The 25,051-nt window shown below is 40.6% G+C and overlaps 1 protein-coding gene across 1 annotated transcript; it reads right to left on the reverse strand.

Moving 5' to 3' along the window:
• Nucleotides 1-2,400: 2,400 nt before the first annotated feature.
• Nucleotides 2,401-22,811, reverse strand: amacr (alpha-methylacyl-CoA racemase). Its single transcript, XM_030436809.1, has 7 exons — nucleotides 22,538-22,811; nucleotides 22,260-22,374; nucleotides 20,769-21,025; nucleotides 20,423-20,566; nucleotides 16,294-16,454; nucleotides 6,356-6,542; nucleotides 2,401-4,619 (listed from the first exon to the last, which is right to left on the reverse strand). Exons 3-7 carry the CDS (start codon nucleotides 21,013-21,015, stop codon nucleotides 4,210-4,212), a joined length of 1,149 nt encoding a protein of 382 aa, XP_030292669.1. The 5' UTR covers nucleotides 21,016-21,025; nucleotides 22,260-22,374; nucleotides 22,538-22,811; the 3' UTR covers nucleotides 2,401-4,209.
• Between the last annotated feature and the right edge of the window lie 2,240 nt (nucleotides 22,812-25,051).

Genomic DNA, 25,051 nt, shown 5'->3' on the forward strand with positions numbered 1-25,051 from the left:
TCAGTAAACAGTGAAAAGATGGACATCTGCACACTGGGAGAGAGGAGCTGGTCTTTAAAAGTCCATTAAGACCACAACAGCATCTGCGGGTTGCTAAGTGACAAGCAAACGGCTGATGACCAAGCTGTGAATCAAAAAGGCAGAAAACAAGAGTACATGCACACAAAAAGCCCTAAATTACCCAGTTCACATATCGCAGTTAACACTTTGAAAACTCTGAAAAGGTAAAGTTTTAGAGTTTCAGCAGCCCTTTGAAGCGGCAAAGTTCAAAGAGGGATAGCAAGCCAGTGAGCACAGTTCAACACTGTGTTTCAATGTGTTTGTGGTGACAAAACGAAATATTTTTGATAGTATATCAGGATATGTCCAGCTGCGTTTATGATGACAAAACTGAGTGATTTTTAAAGAGACTTTGGGATAATTTCCAGCCGTGCGCTATGACCAAAACAAGTATTATAAGTCACAACAGCCCTAACCAAGTGGCTAAACCAAACTATATCATCAGCACAGCATTACCGATAGAAAGCGGCTCACAATAAGCGATAGCACTGAAAATCTAACCTAAATCACATTCCTTTAAGTGACAAACCAAGCAAACATAACTTGGTTCAACTTACAGAAATAGTTTGACATACTTGCTTTCTTTCCAAGTTGAATTTACTGCAGGGAGGGGCCATGATTTTGGAATATTTGTTAAATTAGGCAGGTTAGAATAATTCATGTGACTATGTTTATGTCTGAAGAAATGTATTTTCCATTGTTCTTACCAGCGTCTGGAAATGGTGCAACACCACCAACCAACACATTATTACAGGCCTTGATAGAATCACTTATTATTACCAAGCTTACCATAAGCCTGTGTGGTTTTTTGTGACTGTACAAACAGCAGGTTTTCAAATAATTAACATATACTTCCCGGTGTCCATGAAACAGCTCCTCTGCTTGAAATGCCCGCAATGATTTGGTTAGCTTAGCAGAAATAAATCCTCCAGCACTTTACATCCTTTTTTTTTCAACTGTGATAACTTAAAAAACCCAGAAATAAGTTAGCATTTTGGCACTTCGAGGGCTTTTTGAATGTGAGACACCTGAAATAAGATCTGCGGATAACACAAGCTTAAGATACGATTGTTTAGTCTGTTGAATTTCAAGGAGTAGTAAAAGTCAAACATTGCGACTTTTCAGAGCGCAAACTAACATTCTTAAAAAGTTTTTGTGTCCGACCACAACAAACATTCGAGAAGCTTGGAAGAGCAAACATTTGTCTTACTACCATTAATCAAAATAGTTGCCAAGTCATTTTTTTAAAAATCACATTCTTTCATTCAAGGGCTTAAAAAGTAACACAAAGGTTGCTGTGGCTTTCGACAGCTCTATTATGTCTCTAGGAGACACAGTGCTTTTGATGAGAAACTTTATTTATAGTGAAGTGTATTCACTCCTGTTAATTAACCGTTAAAAACAATGAACACAAAGCTGTTGTTGTGAATCCCGGCAAATTCTGTGTTTCATCCAAAAGGAAATGACTCACCCTTTGAAAAGACATGTTGGGGCTTCTTCACATACCTTTTTTCATCATTTCGGGGAGAGAGATCTCTAAAACCTTGGCAACGTTGAGACCAAAACTACCTGCAGAGTTCGACGCCAGCGGGAGGGAGGGAGAAAAGTTGCCTTTTGATGAAAGATTTTTTGAATAACCTGACATTTTCACCTCTCCGCTGCTTCAACATTGAAATTTGAGCGACATTTGCACTCTGTATTCACACCGTTTTAATATTTACTATGACAAAAAATCCCTTTCATTAAAATTCTTGATGCTGACTTTACACAGCTTTAAACGAATTGTCTCATGACAACAGGCACAATGGACTAAACCGATAATCTGAACTGTATCCTATTACCTAAAATCCAAAGGCTTATTGTTCAGCTACAAAGTCAGTTCAAAGTCACTTTAACTGTCACTTTTGTGTCGTAACGCTGCCTCCACTCCTTCCTGTGTTCATAGCTGGATAAGAGACATTATCAATCTCACATTTCATGAACAGGAACAGTTTCAGTTTTTATACAGCTCAGGTTTCAATTAACATGCATCTCCCGCAGAGATGGATAATTTGGTATTAACAGAACTTCATTAGTCGCATCGCTGCTCCGGAACTCCAGCAAAGGTGTTCTGGCGGTGTCGCAAACAGGAGACAAACTTTCAGTTACACTTAAATTCATTAATTATAGTCAATCATCTTGCTAGAGAGAGCCTGAGCTATGAATCATTCAAACCTTCTGCAGCACCACCGAGCTGCAGTGAGGCGACGGAAAAACCTCTGCACATGTGACGCCGACTGAATAAATCACAATGTGAAAGATGTTTCAGATGAGTGAACAAATTAAGAAATCCCCAACAAACAAGTTTTCTTCTTTTTATAATCAAAAGATTATTTTATATCTTGTATTTACATAATCATCAGCACGGCTGCAATATTCATTAAATACAATCACATGTTAGTTTGACGTTTCTCGGATAAATTACTGCAACATTGTGATTTATGTGTATCACTTTCAGTACGCAGCTTTTGTATGTTCAACATGTTCCACAAAACAGAAGTTACAGCCGGTGACACCTTGTTTGGCTGCTGGAGACGATTCACTGTCCTTCAGTGTGTTATTGTGCATTGCCTTCGAGACATCTGGCTCGAAGGCTTTTCTCTCGGCTCTGACGTCTCTCCATGTTGGGTCTGTTTTTTTGCTGAAGCAGCTCAAGTCTCTGAGGTATCAAAATTACTTGTGAAAGCATACAAATGCCTGTTTCTACTGACGACTGATGTTTAATGAATATTAAATGTTGTATTTAATTGTTCTTTTTCTTGAGAGATAGAAAGCAGCTCACAATAAGTGAGGACGAAGAAAAAAGATGCAGCTGTTGTTTTCCTGCCGTCTGTGTTCACCTGTCCTGTTACATAACTTCCTGTTTCTGTTGTTAGGCAAGATGTAACAATCAGAATAAAAATGCCTCATGTGACCACCTCAATCTAATGAGACTGATAAGAGAGACCGACCAGTTGCTTCCAGAGGGACAGAAACATGGCCGTACCAAATCAAAAGGCTCGAAACGAGTGTTTGATGAACAAAGCCAGAATCCAGCAAACCAGAAATGCAAATGTTGTTTTCAGGACATGATTTGAGTCCATCTTAAACTGAATTAACAGGCAGAGTAAATCAATTAATGTATTGAATTTTCAGAATAAAGTAAAAAATAAAAAGGACTTCTTAATCTTCTTTTTCTATTTCCATCATTTGATCACCATTAGAGCCCGGCCCATATATCAGTTGGTTGATATCATCGGCTGATAACAGCCTATAACTAATACATCTGTATGACTGATACGGGTCAGTATGAAAATCTTTTTTTATATATCTTCTTCACAAGTTTTTGATTACCACATTTGAGGGATTACTGCAAAACTAACTTAACTGCCTGAATCTATATTGGCCCAAAAGATCGATCTGGCTCTAATCACTACATTCAGCGTCCATGTAAATAATTAATAAAGAATATTAAATTCCGAATGATCAGTTTGAAGATTGTGTCCATGTCACCACAGTTAGTGAGACACAACACAGTTACATCCAGCGGGCTCTAACAGGTCCAACTACGAAGCCCTGGTTGGAGAGCAAAACAATTACTGCTGTGTTTACTTTTATCTTCGGTGCTGCAGACTCATCATTCTGTAAACACAACCTTCTTTTGGCACACTCAATCGAAGTTAAACCACAGGGCTTTTTCCTAAAAAACAACTAGAACCAACTGACAGACCCACCCGCATAGGAGAGTGCTCAGGACAGCTATTCACCTTGTCCGAGGGAGACTTGCCTACACTGGAGGTTCATGTGTGGGACATGTTGACTCTTTGCTTTCACTGAAAACATTCGTGGATCAAAGTTCCTCAGACCTGACAGAATGAATAGAAATACATCCCAGTTTCATGAAAAGAAAATACATTTTTCCTCTCCCTAATTTCCTTTGATTTGAATCACTTAAATGTTTTTGTATGTTATTTTGTTTTTGCCCAAATTAAGCACAAATATAAATTCTACCCACAGCACATCTCATCATTGGTCTCATTACAGTCCGCCACACTTTCCCTGTGGTTTTCCCAAAGTTTTGTTGTTGCATTAAAGGTTTCCATTTTCAAACAAGCTTTTGACTCGTGGTTTCTACAACTTTGCTTTGACAGTATTACACTCGACAACCCCTGCTGCCCGCATCTGGTCTATCTCTGCCAATGTGAACCCGTAATCCTCCAGGACCTCGGCTGTGTGTTCTCCAATAGCGGGGTCCGGGGCCAGGCAGGGCTCTGCAGGAGTCACAGATAGAACCGGGGCCGGCCGGGGGCTTTCATCCCCGCTGGAGTCCGTGATGAAAGAGGCCCTTTCCTTGTTATGCGGGTGTGAGCTCACCTGGTCGAAGGACAACACAGGTGTAACACAGGCATCAGTCCCGTCAAAAATCACTGACCAGTCCGCCTGAGTTTTTGATGCAAAACGCTCTGTGAAGGTCCGTCTCAGCTCCGGCCAATCATTCAAGCTCATCTGAGGAGGCAAATCTCCGGCCTCTAACTCCAGACCTAGGGGGGGAAAAAAGACTTGTGTAACCCCTCAAAGAAACAGTAAAACGGTGTAAAGCAGAGAAATATTTGACATTTAGTTTATGTCAACTAGTCTAGGTATGCACTGATATGGAACTCATACTGGTGTTTAACACAATACACAATACTGATAACATCCACATCAAGTAACACTTGAGGGTGGCAATTCAGAATATGGGATCGAACTCCACTAGAGCGTAGCATTTGTTTACAACCTCTAATAATACAGTCTGTTTAAGCACCATGTCGACTGTGTCAGCCTCCACTTAAGAGACTCCTCAGGGCTCTCAACGAGGCAATCATGTCACTGGAAAATCTTGCAAAATGCAAGACAGAGCAGTCGAAAACAACCCTGAGTGGTAGAGAAAATGAAGGCTGTGGTCCTCTGGGAGGACAGTGTCGGACAGCGCGTGAACCCAGCGCAAAATTCATGAGACACAACAGATAAACATCGTCCCTTCCCATCTGTGAATGTCATCTATTTCAAAGACAGGGTGAAAAACTGGTAAAAGGGTGAATATCAGCTGATACCAACGTTCAGCCAATAAAACAGTTCATCTGCAGTAAAGTTCTTTTTGTGTGATTTGTTCATTTTGACTGCCACGGTTCTCCTGCAGACGTCATCGCTAACTGAACAAAGCTTCCCTCGTTTCACATGACATCTTTTAAACAATTGCTCACATGCATTTCTTCATACCGAGTTCACTTTGTCCAAAGTCTTCACAGTCAGTACAATGTCAACGTTAAATCAACTGTGAATAACTTGTAATTGTTTTGACATAAAAACAAATTCATAAAGTGTTTTTTCTCTATAACTCAACCACCGCTAAAAAACAAAGATCAAACAAAAAATTGACTGAGTCACAGAAAGTCAATTTACTAGATTGCGGTAACTCTACATAAAAAATAAATACAAGAATTAATTAAAGTCTAATTGGGCTGTAAAGACCAAAGCAAACATTAAAGGCGCAGGAAACACCGCCAGGAACACTGGAGACACAAGCTGAGCCAACGCAGGAGGACAGGAAGAGCGAAGCAGGACTGAGGAACAGACGTGAAAGCACAGAAGTGACAGGAGGACAAAAAACATTGACTGACGAAAAGTGAGGAGAAAACAAGCTTAAATATATACCGGGGGTGAAGACAAATGAAGGACAGGTAAAACAAAAAGGCAACGACAGGACGAGAAATACACAATGAAAGAAGCGTGAAACAGAAAAAGACATGAGAACAAAACCTACAAATTAAAAATGACAAACCCAAACCTTGAGACTTTTGAGGACTTTATAACCCGACCAACACTTCTTACAAGCACTCCAACACTAACTAACCTTGTGGATTTGTTTAAAAAACTTAAAATGAGAATTGCAGGGGCAATTAAAATGCTTTGCTAAGATGAAGACATTAAGCAACCTATATTAAAAACACGGTTGACTGGTGCTACTGTACGTCTTTATTTGTGTCCTTCCAGTAAATATACAGATACTTGTTTTGTATGTAGGAAAATAAAGCTTTATGTACTGATAGAGAAGGCACCATTCTGTAATGTATAGTGAAAATCAAGAGTTTCTTTTTTAGGGATTTCAGACCTGCACTGTCCAACTGTCATCAGATCACTCAGGAAAACGATAATACCGGATCTGAACAGCGTCTTACTTCTGACTTCTGCATCAGAGTTTCATCAATCCTTCAATCTGTATTTGCGCACCACACACCTTTAATCAGCTCTCTGTAGAACTGCGGTTCGATGGCGCCCACAGCCATGTACTTTCCATCTGAGGTCTCGTAGGTGTCGTAGAACGGCGCTCCACTGTCTAACATGTTCTGTCCTCTTGAATTGTCCCACATACCAATCTTGCGAGATTTCCATACAAATGAACCTACGTACGCCGCTCCTTCTACCTGAGGACGGATGAGAGAGAGGAAAGAAAATTAGAACATTTATTCAGTGAACGACAAACAGCAGATAAATTTATATAAAGTATGATGTGTTTGCTAAGAATCGGATCATACCTATTTCTGTTCTTCGGGTTATTCATTTATTCGCTCTTTTCTTTTCAGACTGACCTCACTAAAATTGCAAACTACCTCGCGTGTGCACTCACATATATGCTAATCCAACGATAAGAGTGTTTCATAGCAATTTCATGGCAGTGGCTGAAATGAGTTGATACCCACAGAATGTATCTAAACATCAATCAAATTGAACATCAGTTTCCCAGTAAGAAAATACACAGGTCGAATGATACTTGCAATAACATTTAAATGTGACAGTTACTTGTTGAATATGAAGCTTTCCAGTGGAGCTTGAGAAACTGAGCAAAGGTTATTTGTTGACATTTACTGTTAAAACCGACCCCATGTGCACACGTCTCCATATGAGCACAAGCTACTGGCGCTGCTGCAGTTGCATAAATATTAAAAACCTTGATCAACTGTGAACTGACATTAATTTGATAGAACGTCAACACGTGCTACTTCTTAAAAGAACAGTTCAACCAAAATAGCTGTTCTCAGGGGAGAATAAGGTCCACAGAACACTGTTGGAAGCTAGAAGGGTGGCAGGGTCCGCCACATATAAACAAAGTAACAGTATGAAACTGTGTAAGGTCAGTTTGTCTATTCTGTTTATTCAGTCATGAAAATGAAGATAGCTTGTTTATTTAGTTTGTGTAGCTCGTTCTCTTCTGATTAAAACTGCTTTCCCAAAACTATTCTTCCATTATCATATTGCACCTTTAAATGTCCTTACTTTATCGTTTTATCCTATTGGACGTTTGTGTAAATTCCTAATCACCATATGAATTGTAATGTGTTGACCAAATGGACCTTTGTGCCACATTCTAAAGTGAAACTCTCGCCAAAATGCAACTTAGGCTTTTTTTGTGAACGTATATAAGTCAAACCTTTGTGTAAAAGCACAATTACGACGAAAGAGGAACTTTTAAGATTTACCGTATTTTCGTTTTTGGGTCAAACTCATTTTAAATGGGAGTGCTAGGGGCAAATTAGCAATAGCATCAATTAACTTTCCTCCAGGTTATGTCGCATTTGGAAATCGACATTTCTCACTAGCAGGAAGGCGGCGAGCGGAGGTAACATCATCTATCAGGAAACATCCTGATAGATGAGGACTTTCCTTCATTTATTTTCTGTGAAGCTCAAGAAAATGTTTTATGGACTACAAAAACTGACTTTCTGCTCACTGAGTAGAAAATGACTGACTTTTCATTTTTGAGAGAACTTATCCTTCAAGTGTTCCTCTAAAATAATGTAGTTTACATTCACTCCCAATAAACGTCACTTCAACTTCGCAATTTTGTCTGCCCCCAGGCACGAACTGTCTCAGGAAAATGACGGCTAACAGGTGTAAACATTTGAAGAAACAATCTTCTGTGTGAACACTGGAGTCTCAACTATTCTCTGCCAAACTGCTGCTCGCTGAGTCATCAGAGACAAATCACAGTAGAGAACAGAGTCTGTCACTGGTCAGGGCTTCACTGCTGTCATAGTTATTCCGTGCCAGAAGATAAACAAGAGTGTATATGAAGTCAGAAAGACAGATAGTCTGATTCCCTGAATGAATTATTACTGTACAGCTTTATTTTCTTTGCTCACTTGCAGCCATCATTCATACTTCGATATAAGAATGACGTTTTTGAATAAATAACCACCAATTAAAAAGCAGAGGTCCCTTTTCACACAACAAACACAGAGCGTGACTCAGATCAATTAATGTGGTCAATAAACAGCAGGCGTGACACCATTGGAGTTAAATCCAAGCTTTGGGCATGTACGTGCAATTCACTGTCGCCGATTTGAAATCTCTGTAAGCGTCATCCAACATGAATGCACATGGACGCCTCTCATCAGTGGCATAATTCCAATCAAATCCAATTACATGTTATTTTTGAGCATTCGTGTGGAGGATGTGCCACAGTGAGTGTGTCATTCCAGAACAGTTCACCTTAAAAGGGCCACGACGCAGTCTTGGAGAAGAAATTCAAACTCAGAATTTGAATATTTACAATAAATCTAGTTGCTGTATCGCAGGCAACTGGACTTGTTGCAGTTTCACCTCTCATCCAAGAGGCTTCTTCAGTTCTAACTAACTGGAGGGGAGTTGGCATGCTTTTAAACTCTGTGTGACACGTGTGAGCGCCGAGGTCTCTCCCCAGACAGCTTAACAACCATTCACACCTGGGTTCTCCTAGCCTTAGCAACCCCGATGAAGGCCGGTTGGACCAGCGACCCACAAGTGGCCCTAACAACTCTGAAACTCAGAGCTCACATGTGTCCTTAACTACCCTGTAAGGACACTCGCACACATTACTTAAAAGCCTGCCAACTACCCTCCATGTGTATCGGAGAAGGTGAGGGCATCCTAAGGCTGCACCAAGTCCTGCTCAAAGTCCTGCTCTGTGTGTTTAAAACTGGTGCACAGGACCGAACCGAAGTGAAAGTAAGACTTCTGCTGTGTTCCCTCTTTAGTTTTTATCCATGCTAAATAACACGCCCTGCTACTGACCATTGGATGGGGCAACATGCATTTTTGCTGCAACACCAGATCATATGTGAATTCAGCCTAAAGCTCGCCTGTCTGTATATACACTCTGCCCCATCATTTAGAAACCTACCACAGAGTGTGACTCCACGGGAAGTTGCACTTCTCGCAGAGTGGAAGGGTATAGAGCTCGGACTGGCACTGGTCCAGTGTGGGGGCAGTGAAAACAAGTTATCAATGCATCATGAACATATCATCATGTTTCAAGCTTTTTGGCAAACTTGTAAGCAAACAGTTGCTCATTTCTACCCAGTAGTTACTGAGAAACATTCATTTGCAGTAGCAGTTGTGGCCAAGTCTAATATTCAAACTCTTTGAGCTTTAACTTTGGTCTTCACCATCAACGGAGGAAAATATCTGCTGCTAAATGCTCAACTATGTTCACCAGCTAATTGGTAAATGTGTGTGTCTGCTGTTTGTCGCAGAGCAGGTAGTGTTGAGTGAGTTTTTAAGATGTTTTTCTTTGGAAAAAGCTGCCTGCTGTGACCAAAAACGACAGAAAAAGAGCAGGGAGAGTGAAACGAGGTGGGAAAATTGCTAAACAATGAGCTGTTCTGAATCTGGGGGCTTCAGATTTGGGTGATAATTCTCTGTAGTTTCATACAACAAACAACCCTCTTTCAAAATTGTATTATTACTGTTACTATTATCATAAAAAATACTGATCATAACCATCTTAAACAGCCTTTGATTACCCACAGATGTGAGTTGTGTGTTCTGTACCCTACTCACCACCCAATGCAGTGCCTGCTGGGATTTCGCTCCTGCCCACACAATGCCTCAAAAGCACATGCAGTTACTGAAAACAGAAGGATGAAAAGATCCTAAATAATGTGAATGATGCCATGATCCTGTCTGAATGGACTCAGCTGCTGCAGTCGAATCGTTCAGAGACCGTCAAGTGAAAATTAGCTGTCACGTCTGAAACATTCGTTCAGCTCTGACTCACCACCGCTGATGGTCTTTAGGCAGATGGGGTGCTGATACTGAGTGCATCTGGTGTCTGTGTTGGCACTCCATTACAATCATTACACATGTCACAATGATAGACAGCATTTGCCCCGCCAGATGTTTCTCCAGTGTCACAAGAAGATTTGCTTTCACTTAAATGAAGATATAATGGTCAACTGACCATCTACTGGAAGTAATTACAGTTTGAGTGTTGAAGGCACTTTGGTTTTTTTATGAGTTTCTTTTTTCAATCTCGGTCTTCTGCCTCTTTATAGGAGGGTGCGACGCCTGAAATTAATGTGATATGAGTTATTATCCAATAAATAGAGTAAGAATCACATTACAGCAAATGTAAGAAAAATCACATGAACTAGTCAAATCAATGCTCAATTAAATGTGTTCCCATTTTATGTATCACATCAGAAATAAATGTTTACTACTGGTGAAAAGGGCTGCCAGGAGATTTTCACAGAACGAAAATATCAGTAGGGCGATTTGTCCCACTCACCCCGCCTTGGATAAAACATTATATATCCAAGGCGAAACTGACAGAAGTCGGAATTAGCAGAAAAAAAAAGTTTAAACATAAAATGATCTATTCTCTCGCGTTTTGATTCAGCGCTCTTTCATGTGCTCCTAGTTCAGATTTGAGTGGGTGTGTTTCCTCCAAACACGCTTTCATACTGATTTAAAGTCCAATCTTGATTAACAATGCATGAAACTAGTCTGTGAATTAGTGCCGTAAAGGCAAGAAAAACTGTGCTGGTTAAACTATAAAACGCTCTCTCAAAATGTAATCATTCTTAAAAGTTATAGATCAAGGTTGACGTCTGCGTCTGGAAGGCAGGTTAACAAGAAGGACGTATTTTTGTCATTTTGTTTAATTGTTACCATTTGCTTCTGCAAAGTGAGGACTTGCTACACCTGTAAGTCTTTTCAAATCATATCAAACAGATCATCTTTGTACCGCTGGTGAAACAAAGGTAAAAAGGCAGTTTGGAACATCAACTTAGGGTCAGGGAAAGTTTATTTCATATAACTTTCTGATGTTTTACAGAACAAAAAACGATTAAAGTAATCGAGAAAATAATCTGCATGTTAATCAAAAGTAAAATAACTTTAGTTGCAGCCCTACAACAATATGTAGCATTTTATGTGATATGCAGTGCATTATTATGGCATAATAACAACCCATTGATGTGTGCTTTACTGACTTCTTTTTTCCTCACTAAGCAGAGGCACGTCTCTACACTGTAGTGAACACCAGATTGAGAATTAAACAAAACAAATGAAAAAATAAATGAGACAGAAACAGTCCAGTTGACAACTATGAGCTGGAAAGCGTTTAAACTCGGCTGAACAGAGTCAAGAACTGAGGCCGCCGAGGATTAGCTGGGGAGACAGTAAACAAAAATAAAAATGAAACCTGGGGCAAAAAACATTGTGAGCTTTTCTCCAAGGAGTTACATGCTATGTAATGATGTACACACAGGAAAAAAAGCTGAAAAGAATACCAGCCTATAGACGAAAAGTTGCTTTGAGTCCAATTAATTTGAAGAAGTTAGAAGGATACAGTATGTGGGAGTTTGTTTAATAGCCAACAGACTACATTCAAGTCTACAGAAATAATTAACAGGCAATTAAACATTTCTCTGACTACACCAGAGCAAACAGCACTCACACTCAACATTCACTTGCTTAGCCTATTAAACATTTAATCGAATAAAGTAATAAAGCCCAAGCAAACTGAACTGTTGACATAGACAGCTTAACAAAATCAAGAACTAAAAAGGAAAAAGAGGCAGCTGGGACAGCGTGTTCTCGCTACGCTCACATCAGAGGCCGACTCCACTCATATAAATATAAAGGTCAGTGCCACTCAGACTGTCAAAAAACAGCCTTGTAATTCCTGAGGATGAAAGCACTGTTTTAAATATCTTAAATGTGAGAAAATATCCACAATAGGTCGGAGGCCTGCACATCAACGTTGAAAATCATTAGTCCAGAAGTCAGTTGAGTCTTTGCCTGTTTTTTAAGTTGCCTCGATGCACACAGAGCGATGCCATAAACAGCATGACCGGATTTAAACTTTTACAAATTGGGACATGAGGCCGGTCATTGAGACTCATTTCTGTTTGCTGCGATACTGAATGTCAGAAGAGTCAGCTGAACTACGTTTGAAACGTCCCCTCTACTGCCGTACAGCGGTGTGGATGACAGTCCGTCAGCAGCAACACAAGCTTCAGGGTGCACCAAGATTTTATCACTAATCTGTGACCAGGGTGCACACGTTTGTGGAAATCAGCTACTTTCAGATAATTAACAAAAGCATTAAAACATAATTCATAGGTCCCTGAGACACCAAGCTGGCTGTTGGCTGTTGGCCAACATTGACAAGTGCTGCGGCCCTAGATTTTGAGGTGTGTCCTGCACAGTTGGCATGAGTCAGCCAGTCAGTTAGAGAAGTCACTCTGATTGGTTATTCAGCTAAAATGCAGTTAGTGCAGTTTGTCCTTCATTTTCGCCTCAACCCCAAATTTTTTGATAAGAAGTGGCCACATTAGCAAGAGTGGTGTGAAAAAACGCTGCTTTATCATAACAACAGTTCTTTCAATATGTTCTTTGATGTTGATGTGGTGTTTCTGGCTCCTTTTAGATAAAATATGAGACTCCTACAGACTGCTGAAGCAGTTTAATGTGGAAGACGGCTTTTCTGCAAGTGAACTGGGCTATACTGTAAATCAAATCAAATTAATTTTATTTATATCTCTCTATAAAAGCACGGAATCTCTGTCTGCCTGTGTGTGTGTGTGTGTTTCTGTTAGTCAAATATCTCTGCGGATCAGGATCACACTGACCAGAGACTTTCAACATGGCAGCTGCGTGGTTCAGTGGTGTGCATCTAAGCATTTGCTTGGACTGCAATGATACCGTGACTAAATTATTTCATAAATGCTTTACAAATTCCGCCGAGCATTGTCCACCGGAGCCACCACGGTCACGTGCGCACCAGAGCCAATCACTGCAGAGCTCAAGCCCACGACCTACCTGAAGAAACAAGCGGATTGATACCTGCAGCGGTGCAAGCTGGACCGGGATTTTGCCGGCGGTTCGGTCCCGTTCTGTTCTGTTCTGTGCATCTAAACTGACTGTTGTGGATTAATGAGATTAAACGAGTCCGGACGGAGTCTGTTCGGGTCTGAGGAGATCCGGAGACGCGTGGACAACAAAGTGGAATCGGAATCTGTGGATGTTCGTGTGTAGCCGCTAGCTACACGGCCCACATCCCGAGGCGACGGACCAGACGCATCGGCACGTCCAAAACCGGACCTAGGGTAAATAATGTCCACCACGCTTTTTCGCGAACATTGCCGTCACGTTTGCTTTGTGTCTGGTGCAGGAAGAAACGAAAAAACGGGCTTTTGTCACGAAAGTGTCCAAGCAGCAAGTTTGGTTGTTGAGGAACAGGAAGTTGTGGTTGAGAGATTTGTGACATTTAGCGTGTTTGGAGTGTGTAGTTAGTGTGTTATGTAGTGTTTGGTGTGGTGTGTTTAGTGTGTAGTGGAGTCGGTTTTTTGTTTAATGAGTCAGAATAATGAGGAGAAGCTGAATGTGGAGCAGGCAGTGCAGCTATTTATTCAGCTGGAAGGAGCTCAGGCAGACCTGAGCATTGCCTGCATTTAAATGTAAATAGTTGCATATAACTTTGTACATTTTTTAAATGTATGCACAAACATCACTTTATATTTGCATTATAAGTAAAACAAAAAAATGGTTTGCTAAACATATTTGTGGTTTTCACAGTAAAAAAATCTAACTTTTTCTACTCTGATTTTATGTTTTTTTTTTGTGATTTTAGGTCCATTATGTTAATACAGTTTGTCAAAATAAAAAAATAACTGTACAGTCACACATGTGAGGTTGTGCTGAAAATAATGACACCAAGTAAATAGTTTTTAAGGTGAAATATAATGGCAAAATCAAAAATAGTCAAAAACAGCCAATTATACCCTGGAATATCGGATTTCACAACAAACCTAAATATCCCTGACGTCCCACCTTCAAACACAGCCTCATTTGGCCATCCATGAAAAAGCTGCTTAACCTCCCACTTTTTTATAGGAATACACTCTTCTTACGGGCACTGCACTAGTAGCCCAAAATCACAATCACATTGCCTCAATGGGCTTTACAATCTGTACAGTGAACAACATCCTCTGTCCTTAGACCCTCAAAACTTGGCGAAGAAGTGCATTTTAAGAGTATTTATATGAACAAATAATGCCTACAGAAAAGATAAAAAGATGCTTTATGATCTGAAGGTTGAGGATATTGTCAGGCACAAGTTGCACTGTGGTGGTTTTAAGTTTTATAAGCAGACTTAAGGTCACTGCCTCTGCTGCTTCGAGTTTGCTTCTGTTCTAATTAAAAACAGTCTCTTGCACCTCATAGTATTCCCAAAGATCCAAAGGTCATCCTCCTTCGTGTAATTCCTTAAGGCTTGGAGAGAAGAGTAAAAATCTTCTTGTTAGTGGTCCTATTAGGGGCCACAAGGTATCGAGTGTATTACACTGAGTTGTTTGAAACCTGATCCTCCATCTTAAAACATTTGGATTCTAAGAACAATTACAAAGTACACACATGCTTAGGGCTCAATTTATCTGACTTTAATGGATTTTTATTCTCCGACTGTGGGATTTTCTTTGTCAGTACCTTTTCTTGTTCCTGTTGTTATAAATGAGCTTCAGCCCTCGATGATCTCGAGTGTAAATAAAGGTTGATTGATTGTGTAATTGAATACTTGATACCTTCAGGAGATGAAGACAAAGACCCTGATCCTCACTGCCTGCAGTTCAAAGCACACACCGCTGAAGTATCTCTCAGTCCTGCGCTGTAGCGTGACGAGTGAAACACCTCAATAATTAATAGCCAACTATTTCTATACATTCAATTCTATGTCATTGTTTAAATGCCCGAAGTCGACGATTTCAGCTTCTCAAATGCGAATATTCGCTAGTTTATTTACCCCTTTTGTGACAGTGGCAGGGGCGGTTCTAGGGGGGGGGCCAGCAGGGGCCAGTGCCCCTGTAACTCTGAGTCTGGGCCCCCTGTGGCCCCCCTGACAGGGAGTCTGCATTAATAACACCATGACAGATTTCTTGCAATGATTTTGTTCTGAAGGGAAAGGCAAGTGTCTCAGCAGTTTACTACCCAATCAAAATTGCTGAAATTGTTGCAATGAACACTTTGCTGAACACTGCTTTGTCTGAATGAGGGATTTGTCCTTTTTTCCGGGTTGTATGTGCCCCCTAACAAAAAAGCCGGCCCCAACCTGGCCCCCCTATTAAAACTGGTCTAGAACCGCCACTGGACAGTGGGCTGTATATATTTCAGTTGCAGGCAAAAGGCATTTGGGAATATCATCTTTGTAACTGATCATATAAATAACTGTTATTTTCAGCCCTAAGAAATGTTTGGATAAATGTTGGATTCACAGTAAAACAGATTTCAGTGCGCTATAAGCATGGTGTTGTTTCACGTTCTTACTTTTTGTTGAGATTCGTGGAGCCGCTGTACACAAAAAGTTTTCCAAACCTCACCTCCTTCAGGAGCTCATCGGAGCAGTTCTGCAGCAGTGGGTGTCAGGCACAGCTGGATTTAGACACTTTGATGTTCTTTTCAAATAACTTTGCTCAGGGCTGTCCGACTGATCAATTATCCATACAGAGAATTCATCCTGACTCAAAGTTGGCCACAGTTCAGTGCGCCGTCACTGGGAAACATACTGCACTCTGTAATAAGGATGACCTTGCCGTGTTTCGTTTGTAGCATTTCACCAATTCAGCTGTTTAGACATAAATACTGAGGCAGAGGAAAAAAATTAGCTCCTGCATTATTATTTCTTATATATTTGCATATCCGCATGATATTTGCATATATCTTATGGAGGGCTGTTGTCTGATTTTGCCCCAACCCTGACCGTGCCTGCAGTTTGTGCTTCCCCATTATCATTTTCTTTAGCTCAGTTTTTGTTGACATTGGTTCAAATAAACCAATGTACTTCTGCATATTAATGAAATGCATGAGTGTCTCAGAACAGCACGCTCTGCGCAGCAGGTGGTCTAACAAAGTGCTTACCATGCTAGCATCAATGATCTGTCCTTTCCCTGACTTTGTCCTCTCCAGCAGCGCGAGGACTATCCCCAGAGCACAGGTGAGACCGCCGCCTGCAAAGTCTGCCAACAGGTTCAGTGGAGCGTAGGGCTTCTCCCCACTGCGACCCAGCCGGGAAAGAAGGCCTGTGGCACAAAATGAAATGACAGCTTTAACTGTGGAGAACAAAACGCTAACATTAGAGTCAGCCCTGAAAGTGAAAGTACTTTAATTATGGTAATCAAATGCAGCGTTTCCCACAGGTTCTGAATTGACTCATGGTGGTAATGGCAGATGGCGCTGCGCGTAATGGGCAAGCGGTATCCAGGGATCTGAAGGTCTCTTCTGGGATGGTTCGACATCAACCTCGATTTAAGAGACATTCTATCGAAATGTACATTTTTCTGTCCCTAGACTTTACAGAAAAATCACAGCTCAGAAAAAACACTTTCATATTTCATAATAAAAACAACAGGTTATTTGAACAATTAGTGCCTCTTGGGCCATCAATTTGACAATATTAGGTTTTTTAATAAGTTCTTTAACATTCTGAGCCTCCACGGAACTGCTAGTCCCCCACTTTTTCTACCATTTAAATATGCAAAAAAGTATAAATAACTATCAAATATATGATAGATATTACATTATAACATTATTTTCCTAATAAATATTATAAATTATATACAGAGAATAAGTAATAAGTAACCATCCTCCTGAAGATCTATGAAGAACTTAGATAATTAAGTCCTCTGTCTCTTTGCAGATGTAAGAAATGTTCAGATTTATCTGCAGATTTTATTTGAAGCTTTTAGTTGGCGTCACTGGTGTGACCGACTTTATTAATAGCGAATTGTAATTTTTTTTTTTGTATTACAAATGGACTGAATTACATGATTTCAACATGATTGACAACACATGGTTTGATTCTCTGTATTGTCACTGCTGCTACTTTCCTTATTCATTAATTTTTATACAGGCACCACGATGTGCAGCACTCAGAATTCCCAAACTGAAGATATGAGTGCAGGTGCCAGAGCAGGAGTATGTGTACTGTATTACATCCATACCTACATTCATAGTTCTTTTGTAGATAGGCTGGGAGGCAGAAAGTCACAAACAAGCTTTTATACCCAACGCAGGGATGATGTCAGACACTAGCAAGCAAAGTATTTGAGAGTTGATCCACCTCCCTTCACTGGTAACATTTTTCTCTGCTGTGTGATAGCGACGGTGGGAAACAGCAGTGGTGTAATGAGTCACCTTATAGCAACTCTGATGGGACACGCTATGTCATATTCCCCTAAACTGTTTACCTCGACCCAGTAGACGTCAATCAAACCCTTGTGACATGCCTGACAAACTGACAGTTCACTCTGTTAAAGCATCATGTTAATTTCTGCACAGGGCTTCATTGTCCTTTTGATATGATCATATAGATAAAACAAAAGGCCACGAAAGAAAAGTCTTAGCAACTTTCTCAAAAATTACATTTACACTTTTTCCGTTTCCTTTACCTCATAGGGATGCCAACTAAAAAGGAACCGTGCCAGGTTCCTCTACATAAGTCCTCATTTGGCTTTTATACGTCCGTCTGTGTGAGCTCCTGCTATGTTTGGCCTCATTGACAACAGCCATTTCTCAGCCAAACTTCTGATATCAGACATCAGATAGACTAGGGACAGCGATGACGTCTTTATAAATAGACTAAAAACATTTGCACTGAAGTCCCTATCCCTTTCCCTTTCCTCCATTCTCTGTGCAAAACACAGGCTAACTAACAAGCATCCAAACAAATTCCAAATCCCCGTCATTTTAGCAACACATCAGTAATATTACTGTTAAATCACTATTTACAAATACATACAGCTTGAAACAAAACATCATGGATGTCTGGAAAAATTGTAGCTTTTGTCTATGAGGGCTGCTTGACAATAGGAAGAGCTCCAGACCTGCTGAGTACAAAGTGAGAGTTGGGATTGTAAAGCTTTGTGGATGAAACAGCCGACCTATCTCATGTGCCTAAATACCTCATGGTACAGTTGGCTGTGTCACCCCCTAGTGGTTTCCATAGGTGCGTGCATATCCATATGGGATCTTGTTTTGTTCAATCACAGTAACATTCCTCCTGTTTTGTCATCCATCCTTTCTGGTGGTGTTTGAAGATGCCCAAAGTCTCTTATGATGCTGTAGTCAGGGTCAAGCTTCGTATCTCACCATGATCAGCTCGTTCAGTATTTATATAATGGGTTTTACAGCAAGGTTGAATCCCTGTCCAACATGCGGCATTTCTTCAATCAATAGCCTCATTAATTTTATGTGTTTTATCACAGATTATGCAGAATAACAAGCGGTGTATGTGGCCATCGAGCATGTAAAAAAGACGTGCTTTTAAGGCCATTAAGGTTAAAATACTGCAGACTATTCTTCGAAATGACCTTGCAACTCATTAAATTGCTAAGTTACATTAGCTGGGGGGAAAAAAAGCAGATTGAATCTCTGAACAAATTGTAATGCACTGGTTTAACTGCAGTATGGGCTGTGTAACTGCTACTAAATGAGAGTGTTGGGAATTGAAAAATAGCTGCAAACAATGCTCCGCTTATACATTTAATTTGCTATACATTTTTCAATTCTTTCTTTAGCTATTTAAAAAGCTTCTAGTACAATGCAGTAAAACCAGGAAATGTTGGGTTTTCATTGTAACGCAACATGACTGCAGAAACAGCTGAAATCCAACACAAACAGACACACTAAAATAAAGCAGAGATCTGAAAGTACAAACAAGGATACAGAAGAGAAAAACTAAACGCACGGATAAGAGTTGCGGTGTAAAAGCCAACAACATGTTTGTGGATGGAACAGTTTTAAAAGTGCACCTACCTCATGTACTTAATTATGATGTGGTTGAGATACCTGTATCACCCACCACTGATATCTATAGAGTATACATAGATGAATGAGACCTTGGGGTGTTTTTGGGGGGGTTAGCAGTCATGTCTGAATATTTCACTGTTTATCCAAGGTTGATATTGATTTGCTGTATCTGATTTCTTGCTGCAGACCTTTCACCATATTGGAATACTCCATTGTGGTCAAGGTTGGAAGTAGAGGTGGTTATATGAATCGATTCACATGTCGAATATAAAAAGGCAGAACTCAACTGGGAGGGCAGTGCAGCACTCGGACAATCCACAGCACATTTCTTTTATTCGATGACAAGCACAAAGTAAGCGTTTACTGTAAACACCTTCAACGCCCGTCACCCAGAGAATCGTGTAAGCAGACCATCGATCGGCTTTAAAATATGACGAACACACAATGCAGCTTGGTAACATTAGAACAACTTCAACAAACTCTGTGCTGTAAAAATCAGTCGATGCTCAGTCTGTTTTACCCCCAGAACCCTGCGCCTGCTCGGCATCTTGTACAACAACAGCCCACCCCGGAGCTAACAGTGCAGCAGGGGGTACCAAACCACAGCACACCCCCTTAATTTGTTATTTACATACAGCTATGACTAATAGATGCCATCAAATTATCAATTCATTAATTAACGCAGTTACATTTTTATGATGAAGAGGCTGCAGATCATTTGTCTTAATTTCCAGTTGTGTTTCATATTGTGTGTCAGTGGAATCACAATGAATGGTTTTGCACAAAGTAATCGGGAGCAGGGGACTGAAAACAGTGCCTCCTTTTTTATTTGTTCCATCACAAAGGCATCCAAGAATCGATTTCAAATTGAGCTGACAGATCGGTAAAGATCACACCCCCTAGTTTAAAGCTCTGTTAATTTCCCTGCACGTTACCAAGGTCATACATGAGCTTTTAGACAATCACCCGGTCGACTGATGAGGAAAATGGACTTAATGGAATAGATCTGATTCATTTAACATTGTCAGCGCTGTCAGAGTTATTATACTCTGAACGTCCTTTCATGTCTGTAAGGTCACATAATAAACAAATACCAGAACACAAAGAAAAACAAACACAATGATTGTTGAATGGTCCTCCTCCGTCCTCTTTATGAGCACTTGACTTCATTTCATCAGGCTACAGAGGAAGATGTATAAATATTTAATCCAAAAGCAGTAACGGAGGTGTGTGTTATTACCTGACATGGCGAGGTAGTTGATGTCGTGACCGGCTGCGCTGGCGTAAGATCCGCTCTGTCCGTACCCCGTCAAGCGCGCGTAGATCAGGCGAGGATTTTCCTTCAACAGCTCCTGTGGGCCGAGGCCCAGCTTCTCCATCACACCTGGGCGTCAGAAGAAAGTCAATCTAGATAACACGATCTATAATCTTCAAAAACATTGACCATGATTCTTTATCAGTGTCTCATCGAATGGTTTTTGGTTGTTTATATCTCAGAGGGCTCATGGACTTGAATATTTTAAGTAAAGGATCTGAACACTTCTTCCACCATTGATTTTTAGCTGTTCTGTATCTGGTGGTCTGACCTTTACGGTAGGGCTCAAGGACCACATCAGACTGGACGCAGAGCTTCCTGAGCAGGGCTACACCCTCTGACGTCTTCAGGTTGATGGCCACAGATTTTTTCCCGCGAGCTTGTGTGTCTAAGGACATGGCCACCTTGGTCCGGTCCACACGGATCACCTTGGCTCCGAAGTCTGCCAGGATCATGCCACAGAACGGTGCCGGAGCCAGGCCCGCCAGCTCGATGACTCTCACTCCAGCCAGCGCCATGATGAAAGAACTGAAATGGTGGAATAAGAGAAACAGCTCTCTGTAATCGCTTTCATTACTGATCAATTTGATATCTTTTTTCTGGATTGCCCATAGGGTCTATTAAATGTTGGAAATCAGTCAAAATTTACACAGACATGGAGATTACGTCTTTAAATTGTCATGATTTGACCGACCATCAGGGCACAAAATCAGTACAAGCCACAAGCAAACTTCCGGTAAATTATAGAAATGGGTGGTAGATTTATTCACTCACCAGCCAGAAAACTGGTGGTAAGATTTGAACACTCATCAGCCGTTTTGGGGTCGGAAAAAAGGGTATTTTTTCTTTCTTTGCCACCAACAGTATAAAGTTAAAAAGGTATTCAGTTTACTTCTGAAGAAGACTAAAAAACTAGCAAATATTAAAATTTCAGAAGCTGAAAACAGTGACGTTTTGGCATTTTTGCTTGAAAACTTACACAATCATATGAGGATTTTCAACACAATGATGCGCATATATTAATACTATGACAAATGTGTTTGCCGCTGTTTGCAATATCTTTTTGTGTACGTGCACTGTGTACACCTCGTTTTTCTATTTTTCTTATGTGGTATCGAAAGAGGTACTCAAGTTTTAAATTCTGGTATTGTGACAACCTTACACAACAATGTAGCTGTATGCAGCTATGAGGACATTTTTAAGTGTGTGTTAATGTACTATTGTAATGTAATGCTGAATGCTGTCTAACTCAATAAATGTACTCTGGCGTTACTCTGTAACTAGGAACTACATGTATCAAATACAAGTAATAGAGTAAAAGTACAATGTTTGCCTCCAAAAGAACATGGAAATGCTTCAATTTAGTACCTCAAAACTGTACCTAGGAGTAAATGTACTTAGTTACATTAATGCTTGTGCTTTGTAACTTGAACTTTCACTCAGGTTCGAAGTCCAAAGTACTACATTCACCAACATGGAAAACTTGTTTTGCCAATTACGGCTTGCAAAGATTAAAACATCTGTACCAACGACTTCTTTCTAACTTTGTAACCAACCGTTACATTCTCTGTCATTAACAATAACAACGCGAATCACTGACAGTTTGACCACAAACAAGCTAGTTAGCTCAACTACAAAGTGTCGTTACTGCAGTGGACGTCAAAACAACACCTCTGACAACAGCTGCAGCGTTTATTAGGCTTAGGCAGTACACAAAAGTATGTTTAAAAGTATCTTTAAGCACAGTTTGGCCTGACGTTACCTCTGTTTCACAGACGAGGACAGGACACACTGCTGAAGTCTTGAGCTCTTCACTCGTTCACTCACCGGGGCGCTCGATCTCTGTACCGTGGGGGATCGGAACTGATGCTCACATGCTACACAAGCACAACGATATAGAAAATCATTGATCTTACACGCAAGTGAATTAAATATGATATAAATAATAATAAACAAGCAGTTTCGGGACGTTACTTTTTCTGTTTGACGAGAATAACCCCCTCATTAGTGTTGATAACTACAACTTTACCACACACATACTTGTATACTTCCCACTAAAGCCTCCATTTGTTCAATTCCAATGTCATTTTGTTGACAAATGGTCGCAGGTTGAGTTAGTCAACAGGCGGACACCACAGCCCACCCCGTTTTGATATCGAGCGTTAACTCCGCCTAGCCGGGCGGATTTCGGTGTACACAGGTTATTCATTCAAGCGAACTCTGCATACGAGCTGCTTCCTGGTGACGTCAGCGCGACAGTCTCAAGATTTCTGGGAAATGTAGTTGAATTTTAATTTCACTTGACGGAGTTGAACACTTGTAATCTATTCAACTGTTGTTTTGTTTCTGAATAAAACACATGATAGTTACATTAACTGTGTACACATCTTCTGTGACCCACTTATTTTCAAGGACAGTGAAGTCATCGTTGATCATGACAGGGATCTGATCAAGCCTATTGTGGCTTCACAGATTTTGACGAATTGGTGCACCACTTTTTCCAGGGTCAGAAATGACACTGAGGTGATGAAGTATTATTATGATAAAAGACCTTAAAAGAAACTTTTCTATTCTATTTATGTTTTATCAAAATGACCAGGTCCCCTCTTAGAAGTGGAGAAATGTAGTGCCCTGTTAGCAATATTGACGTGTGTTTGTGTGTGTGTGTGTGTGTGTGTGTGTGTGTGTGTGTGTGTGGTGCATATGTTATCTTATTCCCTAAGGCACAACGTGACTGCATGTACCATTTAGGACCTCTTGACACTTAAGCACCCTCTGACCATGAAACAACCTTTTGCCACAGTCTCGCCACCTATTCAGGAAGATTTTCAAAGCTCCATCTGATCGATTGAGCGTTCACGTATTATTCAATGAATGCAATGCCTGTCCTCACGAAGGGAGCACAGTGTACTGAGTGTTGTGTAGAGTATGATGAAGATGACAATTTGACAGCAGGTAATGTTTTATAAGCCTTTCTTTGGCAGACCAGATTGAAGACATTTTACATAGACAATACTCTGAAAAAATAAGGACAGATTGAGGGATTTACGCAGAGGAGAAATGTATGAAACACTCCCTCTTAAAGAAAAAGCATATAATATTTGATTTAAATTGTTAACTCCTCATCATATTCTTTGTGGCCAGTCAGATGTGTTAGCAATGAACTGCCAGCAAGTATAAGTTTTGTCTCCTGTCTGCATTTTGGTCCCGTTTCTCTATATTTGCTATATATACACTCATGGGTGTTTGGTTTGGAAAAAAGGCGAAACCCGAAATGTCTATGTACCTTCAGCAGTCTGTTGATGCCATTTAATGGATCAACACACATGGAGCAAAATGGATGGACCCAAAACCAAACACAGAGAGGGTTTCTAATGTCTTGTTTAATGGTGTATTTGGCTGTGGCGAATGCCTGAATGAGGGGGAAAAAGTGTTGCAAAGGGAAAAAGGTTCAGAAGGGTCTATCCACAAACAAAGCAGAGACAAGGACATATGACCATGTGGTTCCATTTCCTGAGAGGGTTATTGAGGTAGGGCATGAACACCACTTGTTCTCTTGAACACCTCCACTAGGCTTTGATTTTTCCTGTTGATTACATGCATTGTGTTTTGTTCGGGTCGGAAAAATTATCCCTGTAAGCACGACAATAGTCCTTGGTATACAGGCACATGGTTAACCAGAGGTTTTAAGGTCCAAAAAACCCTCCTCTGATGTGCCAGGGTTTTTTCAGGACTGTGAAAGAAGCACATAATTAGAAGAGTACAGGAACTGGCTGCTCTTCTACAGTATGCTTTACAACAATTTGCCAGCCAAGTACTTAAAACATTGGATGTTGCTCCAAGCAAAAGTTGGTGAATATGTTTAACCGTGTGGGGTTTTTTGTTTTGTTTTGTTTTTTTCAGTTTTGTTGCTGAAACATGTACTGCTTATTGCAGAAATACTGTCATCATCATTGGAGAAGAAAGCGGTTGTTTTGGATGAAGACCATAACGGTCGGAATAAGAGCCTTGCTAATCTGGCTAAGTTTAAGGCTGCTCCCTTCTGATGTCTGGTCCGTGGAAAGGCAATTGGACAAAATGGGACACAGGCGGGCAAAACAATGTGTCGTCAGATACTGTTGTGCGCACAGAGACCTGTCCCCACCACAACATCTTGGATCAAGCTTGTTGCACTCGACTGGTGGACCTTGTTCTGAGCAGACAGAGAGCAGGACTACAGCTGGACGAGGCGCGGTGGACTCTGTGTTTATAACATCGATGCTTGGTGCTCACACACATTTGAAGTGTTTTACCATTGTCTTTGAATAAGAGGATGCCCACCACGTTATCAGCACCATCTTGCTGCTGCTGCTGCTGCTTACATTAACCCTGAAACAGATTCAAAAGATGCATGTTTGTGTTGTATAATGATAAATACATCACCTCGTACCTTGTTTGTGCCACATGGCCTTTAATGTTCCCCAGCGAACCCAATTGTCCTCATCTGTCAAAAACACATGAGCCCCTGTGGTGCACATCTACATTTTTATCTTGAAGGGCACGATCAGAAACAAA

Source organism: Sparus aurata, chromosome 12 (assembly GCF_900880675.1).
Source record: "Sparus aurata chromosome 12, fSpaAur1.1, whole genome shotgun sequence".
Taxonomy (NCBI): Eukaryota; Metazoa; Chordata; class Actinopteri; order Spariformes; family Sparidae; genus Sparus; species Sparus aurata.